General features: G+C 42.6%; 1 protein-coding gene across 2 annotated transcripts in view; it reads right to left on the reverse strand.

The window, feature by feature from the left end:
- Positions 1 to 16,947, reverse strand: part of ARHGAP42 (Rho GTPase activating protein 42) — a 348,184-nt gene extending 331,237 nt beyond the window's left edge. For both annotated transcript variants that reach the window (XM_088842890.1, XM_055422895.2), the window contains exon 1: positions 16,649 to 16,947. In XM_088842890.1, the coding sequence (XP_088699016.1) occupies positions 16,649 to 16,802 (154 nt within the window). In that variant the 5' untranslated portion in view covers positions 16,803 to 16,947. The remainder of the gene's footprint in view (positions 1 to 16,648) is intronic.
- Positions 16,948 to 17,353: the final 406 nt, after the last annotated feature.

The raw sequence follows: 17,353 nt of genomic DNA on the forward strand, positions 1-17,353 counted from the left end.
TTAAAAGCTTTATTATTCTGTATTTACATTATGAGATTTTTAAATACTTATTCACCTATAATGAAAAATAAAACACAGGGGAACATTTCCTCTTTAAATATCCACCAAATGATTCTTCTTTCTCCAACAAAGCATAAAGGCCATCACTGAATTTGTTATGGGAAGTTATACCTTTGCTTTAAATATACATTTAGATCTCAAACTGCTTTCTATCATAAGAATGTAACATAAATGCTTACAAAGCTATTAAATTTCTATTTATAATGGTGAGTTCCAACCCAGAGTTAACATATGACCCAGCAATTCCACGCCAAGGGATATATCCATGAGAATAAAAACATATGTCCACACTATGGACAGAGGAGCTCCGGCAGGCTACAGTCCATGGGATTGCAAAGAGTCGGGCACAACGTGAAACTAACTTTCACACAAAAACAGGTACACGAATGTTCATAGCACTATTCATAATGGCATAAAAAGTCAACAGCCAAAATGTCCATCAACTCATGGATGGATACACAAAATGTGGAGGTACATTCACACAACTGAATATTTGGCAATGAAAAGAATAAAGTACCAATACATGTCAAAATACAGGAGAACCCTGGAAACATCCTAAGTGAAAGAAATCATTCACAAAAGGCCACAAATTGTATAATTCTATTCACACAAAAAGTCCAGAGCAGGCAAACCTGTAGAAACAGAGGGAAGATAGAGAAGAGGAATGACAGCTAATGTGTGTGAGATTTCTTTGAGGGCGATGAAACTATTCTACAATTAAGTATTAGTTCCAAAATATACATTAAGAAAAAAAACAAAAAACTCATGCAATTCAATACATACAAAAAAATCAAAATCTGACAAAAATAAGCAGAGAACCTAAACAGACATTTTTCCAAAGAAGACATACAAATGCCCAAGAGGTACATATAAAGGTGCTAGACATAATTAATCACTGCTGAAATACAAATCAAAACCACTTCATACCTGTTAGTGTATTTATCATCAAAAAGGAGAGAGAGAGCAAGCATTGGCTAGATATGGAGAAAAGGGAACCCCAGGCATTTTTGGCAGGAATGTAAACTGGTTCAACCACTATAGAGAACACTACAGAAGTTCCTCAAAATATTAAAAATAGAAATACCATTGTTGTACAGTTGCTAAGTCATGTCCAACTCCTTGCGAGCCCATGGACTACAGCACGCCAGGCTTCCCTGTCCTTCACTATCTCTGGCAGTTTGCTCAAATCCATGTCCACTGAGTTGTGATGCCATCCAACCATCTCATTCTCTGTCGACCCCTTCTCCTCCTGCCTTCAACCTTTCCCAGCATCAGGTCTTTTCCAATGAGTCAGCTCTTTGCATCAGGTGGTCAAAGTATCAGAGCTTCAGGTTCAGCATCAGTCCTTCCAATGAACATTCAGGACTGATTTCCTTTAGGATGAACTGGTTGGATCTCCTTGCAGTCCAAGGGACTCTCAAGAGTCTTCTCCAACACCAGTTTGAAAGGATCAGTTCTTTGGCGGTCAGCCTTATGGTCCAACTCTCACAACCATACATGACCACTGGAAAAACCATAGCTTTGACTATATGGACCTTTGCTGACAAAGTAATGTCTCTGCTTTTTAATATACTACCTAGGTCTGTCATAGCTTTTCTTCCAAGGAGCAGGCATCTTTTAATTTCATGGCTGCAGTCACCATCTGCAGTGCTTTGAGAACCCAGGAAAAGTAAATCTGTCACGGTTGTCAATTTTTCCCCTTCTATTTGCCATGAAGTGATGGGACTGGATGTCATGATCTTAGTATTCTTAATGTTGAGTTTTAAGCCAGCTTTTTCACTCTCCTCTTTCACCCTCATCAAGAGAGTCTTTAGTTCATCTTCACATTCTGCAATTAGAGTGCTATTATCTGCATATCTGAGGTTATTGATATTTCTCCTGCCAATCTCGATTTCAGCTTGTGCTTCACCCAGCCCCATATTTTGCATGATGTACTCTGCATAGAAATTAAATAAGCAGGGTGACAATATACAGCCTTGATGTACTCATTTCGTGATTTTGAACCACTGATTCGTGGTTTTAACTGTTGCTTCTTAACCTGTATACAGGTTTCTCAGGAGGCAGATAAGGTGGTCCGGTATTCCCATCTCTTAAAGAATTTGCCAGTCTGTTGTGATTCACACAGTCAGAGGCTTTAGCAGAGTGAATGAAGAAGTAGATGTTTTTCTGGAACTCTCTTGCTTTTCCTATGATCCAACATGGCAATTTGTTCTCGGGTTGCTCTACCTTTTCTAAACCCAGCTTGAACATCTGGAAGTTCTCAGTTCACATACAATCGAAGCCTAGCTTGAAGGATTTTGAGCACGACCTTGTTAGCATGTGAAATAAGCACAACTGTATGGTAGTTTGAACGTTCTTTGTCATTGCCTATCTTTGGGACTGGAATGAAAACTGACCTTTTTCCACTCCTGTGGCCACTGCTGAGTTTTCCAAATTTGCTAGCATATTAAGTGCAGCACTTTAAAGAGAAAAGGAAAGATATATCCAACTGAATGCAGAATTACCATATGATCCAGCAAACCCACTTCTGGGTACATATTCAAAGGAAATGAAAACAAATTATCAAAGAGGTATCTGCACTCCCATTTCCACTGCAGCGATATTTATAGTAACCAAGGTATGAAAAAACCAAGTGTCTGCCAATGGATGAATGGATAAAGAAGATGTATACGCACGCTGAAATATTACCCAGACATGAGAAAGAAGGAGGGTCTGCCATTTGTGACAACACAGATGAACAGAGAAGGCAGTATGTTAAGTGGAATAAGCCAAACAGAGAAAGAGAAATACTGCATGTTACCACTCATGTTAAAAAAAAAAATCAAACTCATAGAAACAGAAAGCAACTGGTGACTGCCAGGGATTAGGGGAGCAGGAGAAATACAGAGAGGCTGGTGAAAGGATACAAAACTTCAAGTTAAAAGATGAATCAAGAATGAGAATATAACATGAAACACAGTTGGTAACACTACTGGACAACTGAAATTTGCTAAAAGAGCTGAACTGAAATGGCCTCACGAAAAATGAAAAACAAGAATGCAAGATGATGGATGAGTTAACTAGCAAGTAGGGATCCTTTGGAATTTTTCACAGAGTATATACATTTTAAATCACAAATATATACACCTTGTCAAGTGTACCTCAATAAAGATGAAAAAAAAGTAATAAAATTAGACATTGGTGATAGCTGCACATTTCTGTAAACATAAGAAAAACCACCATATTGTATTCTTTTTAAAAGGATGGATTTTACAGCAGTGAACTATATTTCAATAATACTATTTAAAAAGCAAATGACATTTTTAAAAGAAGGCATTTCCATACAATTAGAATCAACACTTTGAAATGGCACCTTGAAAATAACACATGCAATACTTTGTTACAAATAGGAGACAACAGAAATCATTTGTGCAATTACACTGTTAGCAATATCTTTTGTATTCAAGCCACTAATGTCACTGCTGAAGAGAAAATTCATTCTTTAATACAAGTATCAATTCCTTGAATACACCTGTTTGAATCACTCTCACTCTGATAAACCTACATCCTATGCAACTGGCTTTTTCACTAAGATATTTATTTTCATATAGAAAGTTTTGGAATTGGTTTCAATATTAAATGGAGTGACAACCTGTGGACTACTCTATCTCCAAACATTGGTTTGATACCACTTGCTGTAAGTTCAGGTAACAGGCATTGACAAAAAATGGATCATGTGTCCAGCTCCAGAGTCCCAAAGACCTGCTACCAATTCTTACACAGCTGACTTCCTAGAGAGAAAAACAAGCAAATAATCAAATGAGCAAACTAAAATATGATGGATACCATGTTTTTTACGAAAGCACAACATCTCTGACATGGAAAAGATATCTTTAAAAGATAACTACACCATTCCATGGAAGCAACGACTTACTCCTCGCTGCAAGCCACATGAATGATACCAAGTCAGGAAACGACACATTTCCACATTCACAGCTCTCCCATCAACATTAAACACAGTGCTCTCTCAACATATCTTGTACCTCTCTCTGGTACGGTAGAGATTTTGCTTAGAAAAATCACCTCATATTCTGCTTTGAATAAAATATAATGGCAGTTGTTATTCATAACTTGGTCTCAATGTGAGCTAGAAATGAGACAGATGAGAAGATTAATTTTAATATCAAGTATCATGCACGGTTCTAGACACTTTACATGTGTTATCTTACTTAATCCTGCAAATATGCATATGAACCAAACATTCCTTCCATATTATAGACAAGGAAAACTACAAAAGAAGCCAAATGACTCACTCACAGCCATGTAGCTAATAAGTGACGGAACTGGGACTGAAAAGCATTGCTCTGATTCTAAAGCCCAGGCTCCTTCTATTGAAACTACACCAAGCTGACTGCTATTAATGTTAAATCTTCAATGAACCTACTTAACATTAGATTGTCCTAATGATTAAAGATTAAACATTTTTAGCACTGCACACGTGTGAATGATAATGCTAAACTTAGCAGAAGAGCTAGCCCTCTGTTTCTTTAAGCGAGATTTAATATTCAGGTTATTTGGATATTTTGGGATTACCTTAAATGAATATCTATTCTGACAGAAATGCAAAAAGCAACCTCAAGCAAGAAACAAGTGGGCCTAAGCTGTAATCTAAGGACTCAAAGTGAGACGAGTACCGAGAAACCGACATCTGCTTCTCCCTGCTCCTCCCCTCATCAGTGGGTGTCACAAAACCTCAAACTCAGCCAGTCACAGGTACTCACTGAATCCTCATTTCCATAAGAGCAGTCTGAGGAGCCAAGGCAACACTGACAGGAAAAAAAAAAAATGCATCCAACAGGGTTTAAACCTGACAAGTCTGAAAGTCCTCACTCACTTGCTACAACTACTCCTTATGCAGGATTATTCAGGATCTTTATTTTCTTTCTTTATCCCCTGAGACTGGCTTTTCTCAGCCCTTGCTTTACTTTCCAAACTGTCCCCAAAGTCCAGACTTCCTGCTGCAGCCCCTGGGTAGAGCTTCTCTTCAGCGCACAGATTCCTTACGGAGAAAACACACACATACACACACACTGTAAATAACCTATTTTGTCTTCATGTGCTGTGCTAAGTCAGTTCAGTCGTGTCCAATTCTTTGCAACCCCATGGACCCACCAGGCTCCTCTGTCCACGGGATTCTCCAGGCAAGAATCCTCGAATGGGTTGCCACACCCTTCTCCAGGGGATCTTCCCAACCCAGGGATCGAACCCACACCTCTATGTCTCCTGCACTGGCAGGTGGATTCTTTACCACTGTGCCACCTGGGAAGCCCTGTCTTATCTTTAGGGTACCATCTAAATAGCCTCTTCCAGCAATTCTGACACCTATTCAATCACACCATTTTTTCCTGGATCAACTGGCTTACAGGTTCAATTTAATTTTCTCACTGAGCAACTCAATCTTCCTCTTCAATTCCTAATTCAACATTCTCTTTTCCCATAATTTCCTCCTCCCAAACCCTCCAGCAACATCCTACCAATCTCATCATTCTTTTCTTACCAATAACCACTAGAATGATATCACCACAAACATAATTACATTTACAAAACATCTGTGTAGCGTAAGAAACACCTCAGAAAGCACTTTTCTAAGCCACTGTCTGCCTGCAATGCATGAATCAATGTGGAAAAAAACTCCCTTTTTCATTTTGACCTGTTATATTACGTGAAATGACCCAGGTGTTTATTTCACTTCTGACAACATCACTTTTAAAATTTTTACAGACCAATGACCTAAGCCAATACCATCAAGGCACCAGCAGACACATCAATAAAGTCTTAAAATCTACACTGCCAGTTCACGATCATCCCTAAAGCCAACCCAGTGTGTCCTTGTTCCTTGGTTCCCAGATCATAGTAGATTTGTTTAAAAGTAAAAAGCCAAATCAAAACCATGCCACATCTCATGATCACTTCCTACCAAAAAGATTTAATTTGGGGACAAACTCACGCTTTAACATTCCATTAAAGCATTTCTATCTCAATCATCTTGTCTATAGAGTACAATAATAACACTGACAAGAACCTATTAAAGTCAAGCCTTGAAAAAAGCTGAAGTTATCTGGATTACAAAGATCCTGCCTAAAGCAAGTGAAAATAATACCACATTTTAAAATCACATTGTTAGGCATTTTGTTCACTGGCCACATAAAAATCCTACAAAGAATATATGGCAAATATATTACCATTTTTTTCTGAAAATAGGGTCTGAAACAAATGGCTTCTCCCCATGGCACTACTTAGTGGCAGCGGCAGGACTAGAATGAAGCCCCAACTCCAGATGCCATCTGCCGTCCCCTGGGTTACCCAGCCCTGAAAGTCAGTATGACCCTGACAGGAGAAATATTCAAGAGAGAACTTGCAGTCCCCATTTCCTGCCTCATTTGCTCCACAGATAATCAAAATCCTTTTCCGTACCGTGTTCTTAGTAAAATGTAAACTGATTCATGTTCACCATTACTGACTATTCACAATGCCGTCAAATTAGAATACAGATATCCAAGCCCCCTCGAAGTTTATATTTAAAACACAGAGTAAAATTTAATAAACAAAGATACACAGTGAATACTCTCTGTGTGACTGCAAAGGCAGAGACTGGAGTAATACAGCTACAAGGCAAAGGATGTCTCGGATTGCTGACACCACCACCAGATAGAAGTAGCAAAAAGCATCCTCCCTTAGAGCCTTTGGGCTTCCCTGGTGGCTCAGCTGGTAAAGAATCCGCCTGAACGCGGGAGACCTGGGTTCGATCCCTGGTTCGGGAAGATTCCCCTAAAGAAGGGAAAGGTTATTCTGGCCTGGAGAATTCCATCGACTGTATAGTCCCTGGGGTCACAAAGAGTCTGGACACAACTGAGCGACTTTCACTTAGAGCCTTCAGACAGAGCATGCTCTGCTGTCACCTTGACTTCGGATTTTGGCCTCCAGAGCTGTGAGAGGAAACATTTCTAACATTTTACGCTAAGAAAAAAATTATTTCGTATCTACATACACAGGTACACAGAGACACACACACTTAAGGACTGCTGGTACAGGCAGGGAACATCACATTTAAGATACTGTAAGCACAGAAAATTGCAGGACCAATCAAACGCTGGAATCTGGGTGGAATTAAAAAAAAAAAAAAAGCTAGCTTAAAACTGGAGTTTACAAATCAGAGGAGAAGGAAAGCAGAAGCATTAGAAAGACTCAGCGGTTTCCCTCTAAGACGACCAGGTGGATGAGCAAATAACTGACCGAACGAGGACACAAAGAACAAGCTGCAGGAGGAAGAGCTTCGGCTGGACACGTGGCGTGTGAAGGGCTCGCAGCATGCCAGGTGGGGACAGGCAGCAGGCTGCAGCAAATCAGACCCAGAGCTCAGGAGAAGGAGGTCCGAGCTGGAGCCCCGCAGGCAGATGTTGTCACACAAGGAAAGCAAACAGCAGAAGGACCCCTTGCACACTATCAACACGGAAGAGAAGGTGAGACGCAGTAAGCAAGAGGGACTCTGCAACAGAGAGGCCACGAAGCTGCTGGGAGCCAGAGGCGGCAACAACATTTCCAAAGGGTCGGTCACCTGAGGAAAACCAGGACTGCCACGCACTCAGTACAAGCCTGCAAACGTCCCTTCCTATCACCTGTGCTGACATGTCTTCAGGAATACACAACTTTCTCAAATCTTCCCCAAATGGTGTACCCCTTAAAAATTCACACCAATTATCTCTTATTTGACAATTTTTACACCTGCCCTCAGAACTTTCTGCAACCAACCTTTAAAACAATTGCAATCTCTTATTCCTTTGATGGTCCAGTGTCACATAAGAACTTGCTCACAGAAAGCACAAAGAAGTCTGATACAAGTTCCAAAACCACACTGTTTAAATTGTTTTCACAACTCACTTTAATCTGCTTCTCCTTGCTAATCCCTCCCACCACTACCACCACTCCTTTTGTATTTGTTTGAGGCCATATCTTTCGAACATGTTAAGGAATAAGAAAATTTAATGAAAAAGAAAACAGTCTCACCGCAGCAAAGTAATCAATTTACATAGCTTCCATTCAAAAGGAGATACACTATACAATACTCATTTCACATATTACAAACACATATCAGTTTTCTAAATTAAATCATCACTTTTCCTGTGTACTAAAGAGACAACTGAAGCTGGGGCTTTCATCTGGATAAACTCCAGTATATGTTTACACATGAGGGAATACTTTTGGCATGCCTTTCATAAACTAGCAAGCAGTATGGCTTTTTAGATTTGTGCAAGGCAATACAGAAATTCCACTACTGAGACCGTGTCTGACTTTCAAACGAAAGCAGTCATTTTGTGCCTATCCACTTTTTCCCAGAATAAGGCCAAGGTTCAAGAGAGTACTATTCATGTAACAAATGTGTGTAAATCGTGCATCTCTTCCCAATATTTTCATACCACCCAACACTAAGAATCACCCCAGGATAGTTCCCCATCCTTCACAAAATAAACTGTACCTGATAATCACCCAAATCAGATAAAACAACAATATACAAAATGTCATGTTTGGGCGTTTTAAGAATAACATTTGGGGAACTTTCTTGATGCTCCAGCACCTGAGACTCTGCTCTCCCAATGCGGGGAGGCTGGGTTCAATCCCTGGTCTGGGAACAAGATTTCCGCAGGCCACAACTAAGAGTTCACAGGCCACAACCTAAGATCCTGCATGCCGCAACTGAGACCTCGCACAGCCAAATAAACAAATGCATATTTAGAAATACCATTAGGCATGGAGACTTCTACCATAAAATCTAAAAACTGGAAGTCAAAAATCTATAATGATTAATATAAAATAATCTACAAAGTGTTAACTATTAGTCTTATCCCAACCTTTTTTCCCCACCATATTCCATGTAAAAATTACAGGTAGGTAAATTACTTTCAAATGAAAAATTTTAAATCTTAGAAAAGTAGGGCTTATTTTTTTTTCTTTTATGCATACACTCTTCTGCAACAAAAGAAAAAGGTTGGAAAAACTGACAGATGATCAGCTACTGTACGGTATGTTGTGTGTGCTTAGTCGCTCAGCTGGGTCGATTCTTTGCAACCTCATGGACCACAGCCCACCAGGCTCCTCTGTTCGTATCTCCCACTTTAGAGGCAGATTCTTGAGCCACCACAGATGCCCGTATGGCACCTTACTATTCTGCAATTCATTTTTTCTGACACAAACCACTTTCCTTACAGAGAATTATACATGCAGGTTTTGCCGCATTTTCTTCAGCATTATAACTAGATTCTTGATTACAAAATCGGAAAACTGCAGATATGAACCAAACATTCCAGTTAGCTGGAATCCTAGAGAGGAGGTTCCACCATACCGGAAATATCCAAGCCAATGTTTAAATGTGCCTGGCCAAAAACAGATCTGTTAAAATAACTAAATTTCCATTATCTATCCTGTTATTATCCTCCTCCAAGGGCCATTAAAATTAACAAATTCAATGGAAGTCACTACACTTAAATGAAACCCAGCCATGAAAAGTCAGAATACTGGCAGCTGCAAAAGCTGACGCACAGATTCCTTGAACTGGAGAGCCAGGAGCTTGGCAACTAGTTTTCATTTTCATGATGAAAGTCAGCAAGAAGCAGGTAGCAAGTCCTCGGTTGATAAGCCCAGAGCTGCTGGGGATACGCTCCAAGGATGCTGAGATGCTGGGCAGAGGTTCAGGAGGCTGGAGGGAAAGGGAAGGCTGGCAGGGCTGCCAACTGAACCGGGTGGGCAGCAGGTGGGCCAACGGGGAGTCTGGCACCTGTGAAGAGGCTGGAATGAGTGGAAATTACCATCCAGACAAGACAACAGGGATGGCTGGGGCCAGAACAGGTGGCAACTACAGCTCTGGCAAGAAACAAGACTCCGGAAAAAGATTCAAGACTAAATAACCCCCTTGTCTTCACCCTTTCTCATCTGTCCACAATAAACACTTCATCGATGCATAACATTTACTGAATGTGGCTTAACGGCCTGAACACTTTAGCATTTCTCTTTATAAATCTAGAGAAGAGATTTGCCACTCCATGCATACATTACTTGAATATACTTGGCACCAAAGCAATACTGAATGTAAGCTTTATTATTTCTTCTTATATAATCTGAGAAATGCTTCTTCAGCATCATCAAGAACATGACCGACGCTGGGCTCTAAGAAACGTTAGTAACTGAAGGCATGTCTGTTGAAGCAGCTTTTCAGCAATTTCAAAGTTTTGTGGTTACCTGAGTTTTCTGCATGCTCAGAGTACCCTGATCATAACTGTCACGGCAGGCAATGTAAGAGGAGGTTACTGCCATGCCATCCTCTCCCACTAGACAGGAAATAGGTTCTGTTCTCCCAGAAACCCACTCCTCTCTAGCAAGGCAGCTCCTTAATTACTACCTACAGAAAACGGCAATCCAGGACTTCCCTGGTGGTACAGCGGATAAGAATCTGCCTCCCAGTGCAGGGAATAGGGTTCGATCCCCGGTCTGGGGAGATTCCACACGCCATGGAGCAACTAAGCCCATGCTCCACAAAGACTGAGCCCACACACTAGAACCAGAAGCCAAAACTACTGAAGCCCATGCACCTGGAGCCTGTGTTCTGCACGGAGAAGGCGCCACAAGGAGACACCAGTGAATGCAACAGTAGCCTCAGCTCAGGGCAACTAGAGAAAGGCCGAGTCCAGCAAGCAAGACCCAGCACAACCACAAATAAATAAGGCGTCATTTTAAAAAGAGAAACACATTCATCAGAAATAAAGATACTGTTAGAGGACACCCATCAAGCTCACATAGACAGTGAGAAGAGAGGTAGACCGAAGTTCTCAGCCAGCTGAATTTAATTCCACTTTAATGAATGCCCAGGATCCCATTTAAATTAACACAAATCGAACTGTTCTTACTTGTACAGGGCTACGAAGCAGAACCTTAAAGCACTTCATTCTTAATCTACCCGCTCCTAAATTAATTACAGTTCATCTGAAAGATACAATTATTTCTGCTCATTTAACTCAGATTCTAATGAATGACTGTAAGAACCAGATGAACGGTGGAAGTAATTACACATCCACATCTCTGACAAGGCTGCCCAGCTCAACAAGCAAAATAATGTTAGTGGAATAAGTAAGAATGAAGGAGCTCTTGCAGGGTAAACGGGAATCTGCACTGAGTTGTGGTAAACCAAACAAAATCTAGGTGCAAATTTAAATACCAAAAATAGCCTGCAACAATAGCAGTTCTCACTAAGAGCTCAAGGATGACCAAGTAAACAGTGCAGTAACTACAGAAAGTCTTTCGAATTCCTTAACTCATCACCGTTCCTCCTTTTTATTTAACTCCTTCCCTGTGCCACCAAACACTGGTAGCAAAGTGGGCCCTGAACACACACACAATAGAGACGGGCTTAAAGTGAAAACCCGAGTGAGACACAGCAAATGGAAGGCAGGAGCCTCTCAGTCTCCCTCTCCCAGATCTCTGAATGCAGCCTGTGCACTCAGGGTTTCCTTTCACACTAAACATCTACTTTATCCCCAGACCACAAGTGCACCACAGCAGCGTACTTCCAACTGAGGCTGTGGACACTGAACGCAGACACCGCTAAGAAACTGTGTGTGCTTCCTCTTGCTAATGTCTTAATTAACTGCATATTCTGTATCAATTTATGAGCAGCCAACTCCTACCATTCTACCATGCCCCTGTTTGTGCCATGGATCACCAGTGCCAGAACAACCACTTTAAGAGCAGACGAAGAAACAAAGTTTATGAGTCAGAGAAGCCCATCAAAAAGACAAACAGATTTTGAAAACATGCACTTTCAATCAGGAAAAGTGATAAGAAAATGAATCATCAACAACACATAAGATATTATCAGCAGTCTTTATAGGAGAGAAAATGTCATTTTGGCAAAATAACATCATCCATTAGGTTGATTAAATGTAGTTTTTAAGTTTTGTATTGGATTCACAGTATTATTTATATTTAATTTGTAAGCTGATTTGCCTTTAAGATGGCATGAAAATTAGTTTCATGAATATGTTTAACTGTCATAAAAAATAAATTATATTAGAGTCCATTAACTTTTTTTCTTTAAAATAAGTCCAGCCCCTCAAGGTTGAGAAACACGCTCCTAAAGGTAGAGGAAAAAACTGACCAAGTCTACTTTAAGGTGATGAGAGAAAGTGTTATATAATACATAGTGATAAGAAGGGTGGGATGGCCAAGATGCTGCAGGGTAGATGGGAGGAAAGAATGTTGATAAGCTCTCCACACAATCAATTCTATTTAATGAGGACAATTCCATTTCAGCCTTTTCCCCTCTTTTCCTCTTCTTTTCTTAGGAGGGAGGGTCTGTCTGTTCTTGGAAAGACTGTTCTACTTAAAGAAGGTTCTTTGAACTCAAAAGGCTTTATACAAAGTTTTGAATTCAAAAATTTTATATGAAAGGGAGATTATATTTTATACGAAGTAAAGGGGGAATTCGGAGAAGGCAATAGCAAGCCACTCCAGTACTCTTGCCTAGAAAATCCCATGGATGGAGGAGCCTGGTAGGCTGCAGTCCGTGGGGTCGCTAAGGGTCGGACACGACTGAGCGAATTCACTTTCACTTTTCACTTTCACACATTGGAGAAGGAAATGGCAACCCACTCCAGTGTTCTTGCCTGGAGAATCCCAGGGAAGGGGGAGCCTGGTGGGCTTCCATCTATGGGGTCACACAGAGTCGGACACGACTGAAGTGACTTAGCAGCAGCAGCAGCAGCAGCAGCAGCAAAGGGGGAATTATATGAGAAAGACACTTTGAAATGTTTCTTTGGACATGATCTATAAAAGAAGAAAATTAATAAGCAAAACAAGCCTATAACTTCACAACCCAAAATTTAAAACTGGCACCTGTTAAAGGAACAAAGTTCACAGACTAACATTTGATAAGAAGAGTAGAGACTGTGAGTCATACAGCATGAACTAAAACCCAATTCACCAGTATCATATATTCTCAAATACCACTCACCAAATGACTATATGGCATGTAACAAAATGAACAAACAGTCTTAGTGGTAAGATCTTTATAGCTGTTCCCTCCCCATAAGGAAAGGTAGGACCCAGAGGTTAAGTTACTTGCGAAGCATCACACAGCATTTGACAGCATCAAAAGGTAAACTCAGGTCTACATTAATCCCTGTATTAACTCGTTTACTGTCATCCATTTTCTGAGTGGATGTGAGAGTGAAATGCAGTTCAGTTCAGTCGCTCAGTCATGTCCGACTCTTTGCGACCCCATGAATCACAGCACGCCAGGCCTCCCTGTCCATCACCAACTACCAGAGCTTGCTCAGACTCATGTCCATCAAGTCGGTGATGCCATCCAACCATCTCATCCTCTGTTGTCCCCTTCTCCTTCCACCTTCAATCTTTCCAAGCACCAGGGCTTTTTCTAGTGAGTCAGCTCTTCACATCACGTGACCAAAGTATTGGAGTTTCAGCTTCAGATCAGTCCTTCCAATGAATATTCAGGACTAATTTCCTTTAGGATTGACTGGTTTGATCTCCTTGCAGTCCAAGGGACTCTCAAGTCTTCTCCAGCACCACAGTTCAAAAGCATCAATTCCTCAGTGCTCAGCTTTCTTTATAGTCCAACTCTCACATCCATCTTAAAAATATGTTAAATACCTTACACATTTAAAATTCAAATCATCTAGTCAAGGTCCTCATTTATAATGATCATTCAAAATTCACTCCTAAAAAAACGCACACCCTGAACCCAAGCTGAAGGAGCACATGTGACTCTCACTGGAACAGTAAAGTATGTGTTACCCAAGAGAGCACGCCAAGCATTTCAGCAGAAAACATATTAACCTACGTTGGAAATAATATAAGATGCTTAGAAATGCATTGATGATTGTCAGCTCAGGAATGTTTTATTAAGAAACCATTCATTATAAATGACGGCAGAGTGCTACATAGAAATGTGAAATGGGTTATGGATACACTTACTGAAACAACAGGTATGGAGAATAGAAAGGCATAGTTTAAGGCTGGGTAAAACTGAAGGCTTCCTAAGGCATAAAGGAAAAACAGAAGGGGCAGAACTGAAGAAAGGAGGGCTCCTTGGTGGATGTGGGATAGAATGAAGGCAGCTTCAAGTCTGTAGACACACTCCTGTCCTCCTATGGGACCAGCTTCAGAGAGCAGGCATTTAGCAGCTGCAGCCAAACCCCAGAGCATCCTCCCCAAGGGACAGAGGTCGCTTGCTGGGAAAAAAAGAAGTGCCCTCATATGACTTCAAGGGTTTCTCGGCTCCAGATCTTTACTGCTTGGCAGCTAATGCTGGAAATTCTTTTAATAAATGCTTTCTTTCCACTACAAGAAAAGTAATAACCAAATATTAATGTAATGCACTCTCCTCACAAATCCTGGAAAGACAGATTGTGCATTTTAAGTAGAAGGTCAAGTTCATGAGGCAGGGTCTGTATGTTCAAGGAACTTATACTCTCGAGATATCCTCACTTTTAAATGGAAGAACAAACCTATAAAGAAAGGAAGCACCAGATAGTTGCAAGGCTAGACTCAATCATAATACAGTTAATAAGATTCCTAGTAAAATGATGTACATTGCAGAGGTTTTATCACAGCTATGGAACTGTTTTTCACTTTTGAAGCACTGGAATTGATCTGCAGCAGAGCGAGGAGAAAATGTCATTTGTAGACCATCTGGCAGCTAGAGCAAGAATCAGTGCTCCGAGAGAGGGAAACTCTTTTTAAAGAGGCATCATCCTCTCCAAGATGCAAAGAGGCTAGTCCAGAGGCCTCAAGTGGGCTTTGTAAATCAGATGGAAGCTAAGTTCACCTTTGTGTATACACAAGGTGGACAGAACTGCAGATAAACTCGTATATTTTTCACAAATCAGTAAATACTATTATTAGTAGTAGTAGCGTCAAATTCCGGAGAAGGCAATGGCACCCCACTCCAGAGTTCTTGCCTGGAGAATCCCAGGGACGGGGGAGCCTGGTGGGCTGCCGTCTATGGGGTCACACAGAGTCGGACACAACTGAAGCGACTTAGCAGCAGTAGCGTCAAGTTCAGAAATTAAGTGAATGTAGATACAGAACATATTTTCTTTACCCTGGCAAAGTTAACACAAGTAATAAGTAAATGTTTTAGCAATTAGGATGGTTAAAATAGAAAGGATTTGGGAGCACACTAATTTCAAGACATTTTGCTAAGGTTCATCTTTACCATGAATACATGCTTCTAAATAGAGATCAGATGCTAATGTTGTCTTAGTTTCAGGCATACACACACCTCCATAATGTTGTTAATGACATACACAATGATGCTTCCCCTACCTATATCCTGGGGTTTCCAGGTCACCCAAAGGCCTCTTCACCGTAACAAAAATACCTCACTCATCTAAGAGAGACCGGGATTTCCAGGGCTGCATTTCAGAGGCTTTCTATTAAAGAGCAAATAGGTCCTGAGAAAAGTAACCTATAAAGCCTTATCCTTTAGTCAGTCAATTCTCTATGAGAAGCTCTAGTGTTTCCTTTCCTAAGACTCTCAGGGACCTCATGGAGCAAAACTCTTTGGGACCCCATGGAGGTAGCCTGCCTGTAGTCCTGTAGCCCTCTGTCTATGGGAATTTCCAGGCAAGAATACTGGATTAGGTTGCCATTTCCTTCTCCAGGGGATCTTCCAGACCCAGGGACCGAATCAGAGTCTCCAGCATTGGAAGGCGATTTCTTTACCACCGAGCTACCTGGGAAGCCCAAGACTCTCTTCTGTGCTAGTATAACTGAAAGTGAAGATTCAGAGAATGCGAGAAGCACAAAAAATCGGAACGGGAGGTGTGTGGGAAAGGAGCTGGGAAAAGTTCCTAAACTGAGGCAGTATTTACTTTCTATAGATCATCAGAAGTTCTGATTGGTCTTTAGCCACTAGGGACTCACCACACCAGAGTTACAAGGCAAACCGAAAATTAAGAGGCACACACAAAAAACCTTGGAAAGAGATAAAATCCACTGGTGCCATGCTCTCTTTATCGTACTAAATCGCAAAGCTACAAATCTATAAACTGCCAATGCAATGATTTATTGCAATGATGAGTCACTGATGTACCTAAGAACTTAATCATTTCTTTTGATATCATTAAATAAGCTAGATTCATTTTTATCCTTCAGATAAAACTCTTGAATACTTCCTCAAGTATTTAAACGCTTTTTTTTTTAGCGTTTAAACTAGGCAGAATAAAGTTACAAAAATGACAACAGTCCCCAACACTGTTCCAGGAGCGTTATACAAAAAGATGTCTTTGAACAACGTTCCTCAGGATACGCTCCGGGGTCCAGCAGAGACCGTTCCCTTCTCTGCAGCCTTGGAAGTAAATAAGTGAAGAACACCTCCGAACAAACTTTGTTGGCCACCAGCAGGGGAGCTCTTCAGCTTTTGTCCCCAAACCCATTCAAACAAAAGAAGCTCCGCTTCCTCCAACCCAGCCCTGAGACCCCCCACCCCGCGGGGGCTCCCCCTGTCCCCGCGCTCGGTCCGCCCGCCGGCCGCACTCACTCCTCAGCGCCCCGATGAGCAGGGAGCCGTCCTTAATGAGCTCCTTGATGAACTTGTTGGTTCGCTCCAGCTCAATCTCGTGACACTGCAGGCGCTCCCTGAAATCCGGGCTGTCCAAGTAGGAGTCGCTGAACTCCAGGGTCGGCAGCCCCATGGCAGCGGCACGGCCGGTGGCCGCCGGGGACGCGTCGGGGCCGGCAGTCAGGGCGGGCACAGCCGGCGAGCGCCACCGGCCGCCGGGACTCGCAATCACGGGGAGCGAGGCGGGCCGCGCGGGCGAGCGCAGGGGGAGCGCGTCCCGCGCCTCCCGCGCCGGGCTCGGGGCTCAGGCTTCCTCGCCGGCGGGGAAGCGCGCGCACGCTCGGGCGGCGGGTCCGCTCAGCCCGCCGTCCTCCGGGCGCATCGTCGCCGCGAGCGCGGAGACGGCGGGGTCCCGGGCCGCGGGCGGCGCAGGGCGGCTCTCGGCCGGCGAGGAACGCGCTCGGGCGGCGCAGGAACGCTCCCGCGGCGCGCAGACGCTCCCGGCAGCTCCGCCCGCCGGCCCCCTCGACAGCGCTCTGCGCCGGGAGCCGCCAGCGCCCAGCCGCCGCTCCGGCCGGGCCGCCTAAACCCGCCCCCGCGCCGGACGCAGGATCAGCGCGCCGGCCGCCGGGCCGGGCTCCGAGACCCTCCTCCCGCCGCCGCGCCCCCGGCCCGCGCCGCCCC

This window comes from Moschus berezovskii, chromosome 14, assembly GCF_049115385.1.
Source record: "Moschus berezovskii isolate FMDL1 chromosome 14, NW_MosBer_1.0, whole genome shotgun sequence".
NCBI lineage: Eukaryota > Metazoa > Chordata > Mammalia > Artiodactyla > Moschidae > Moschus > Moschus berezovskii.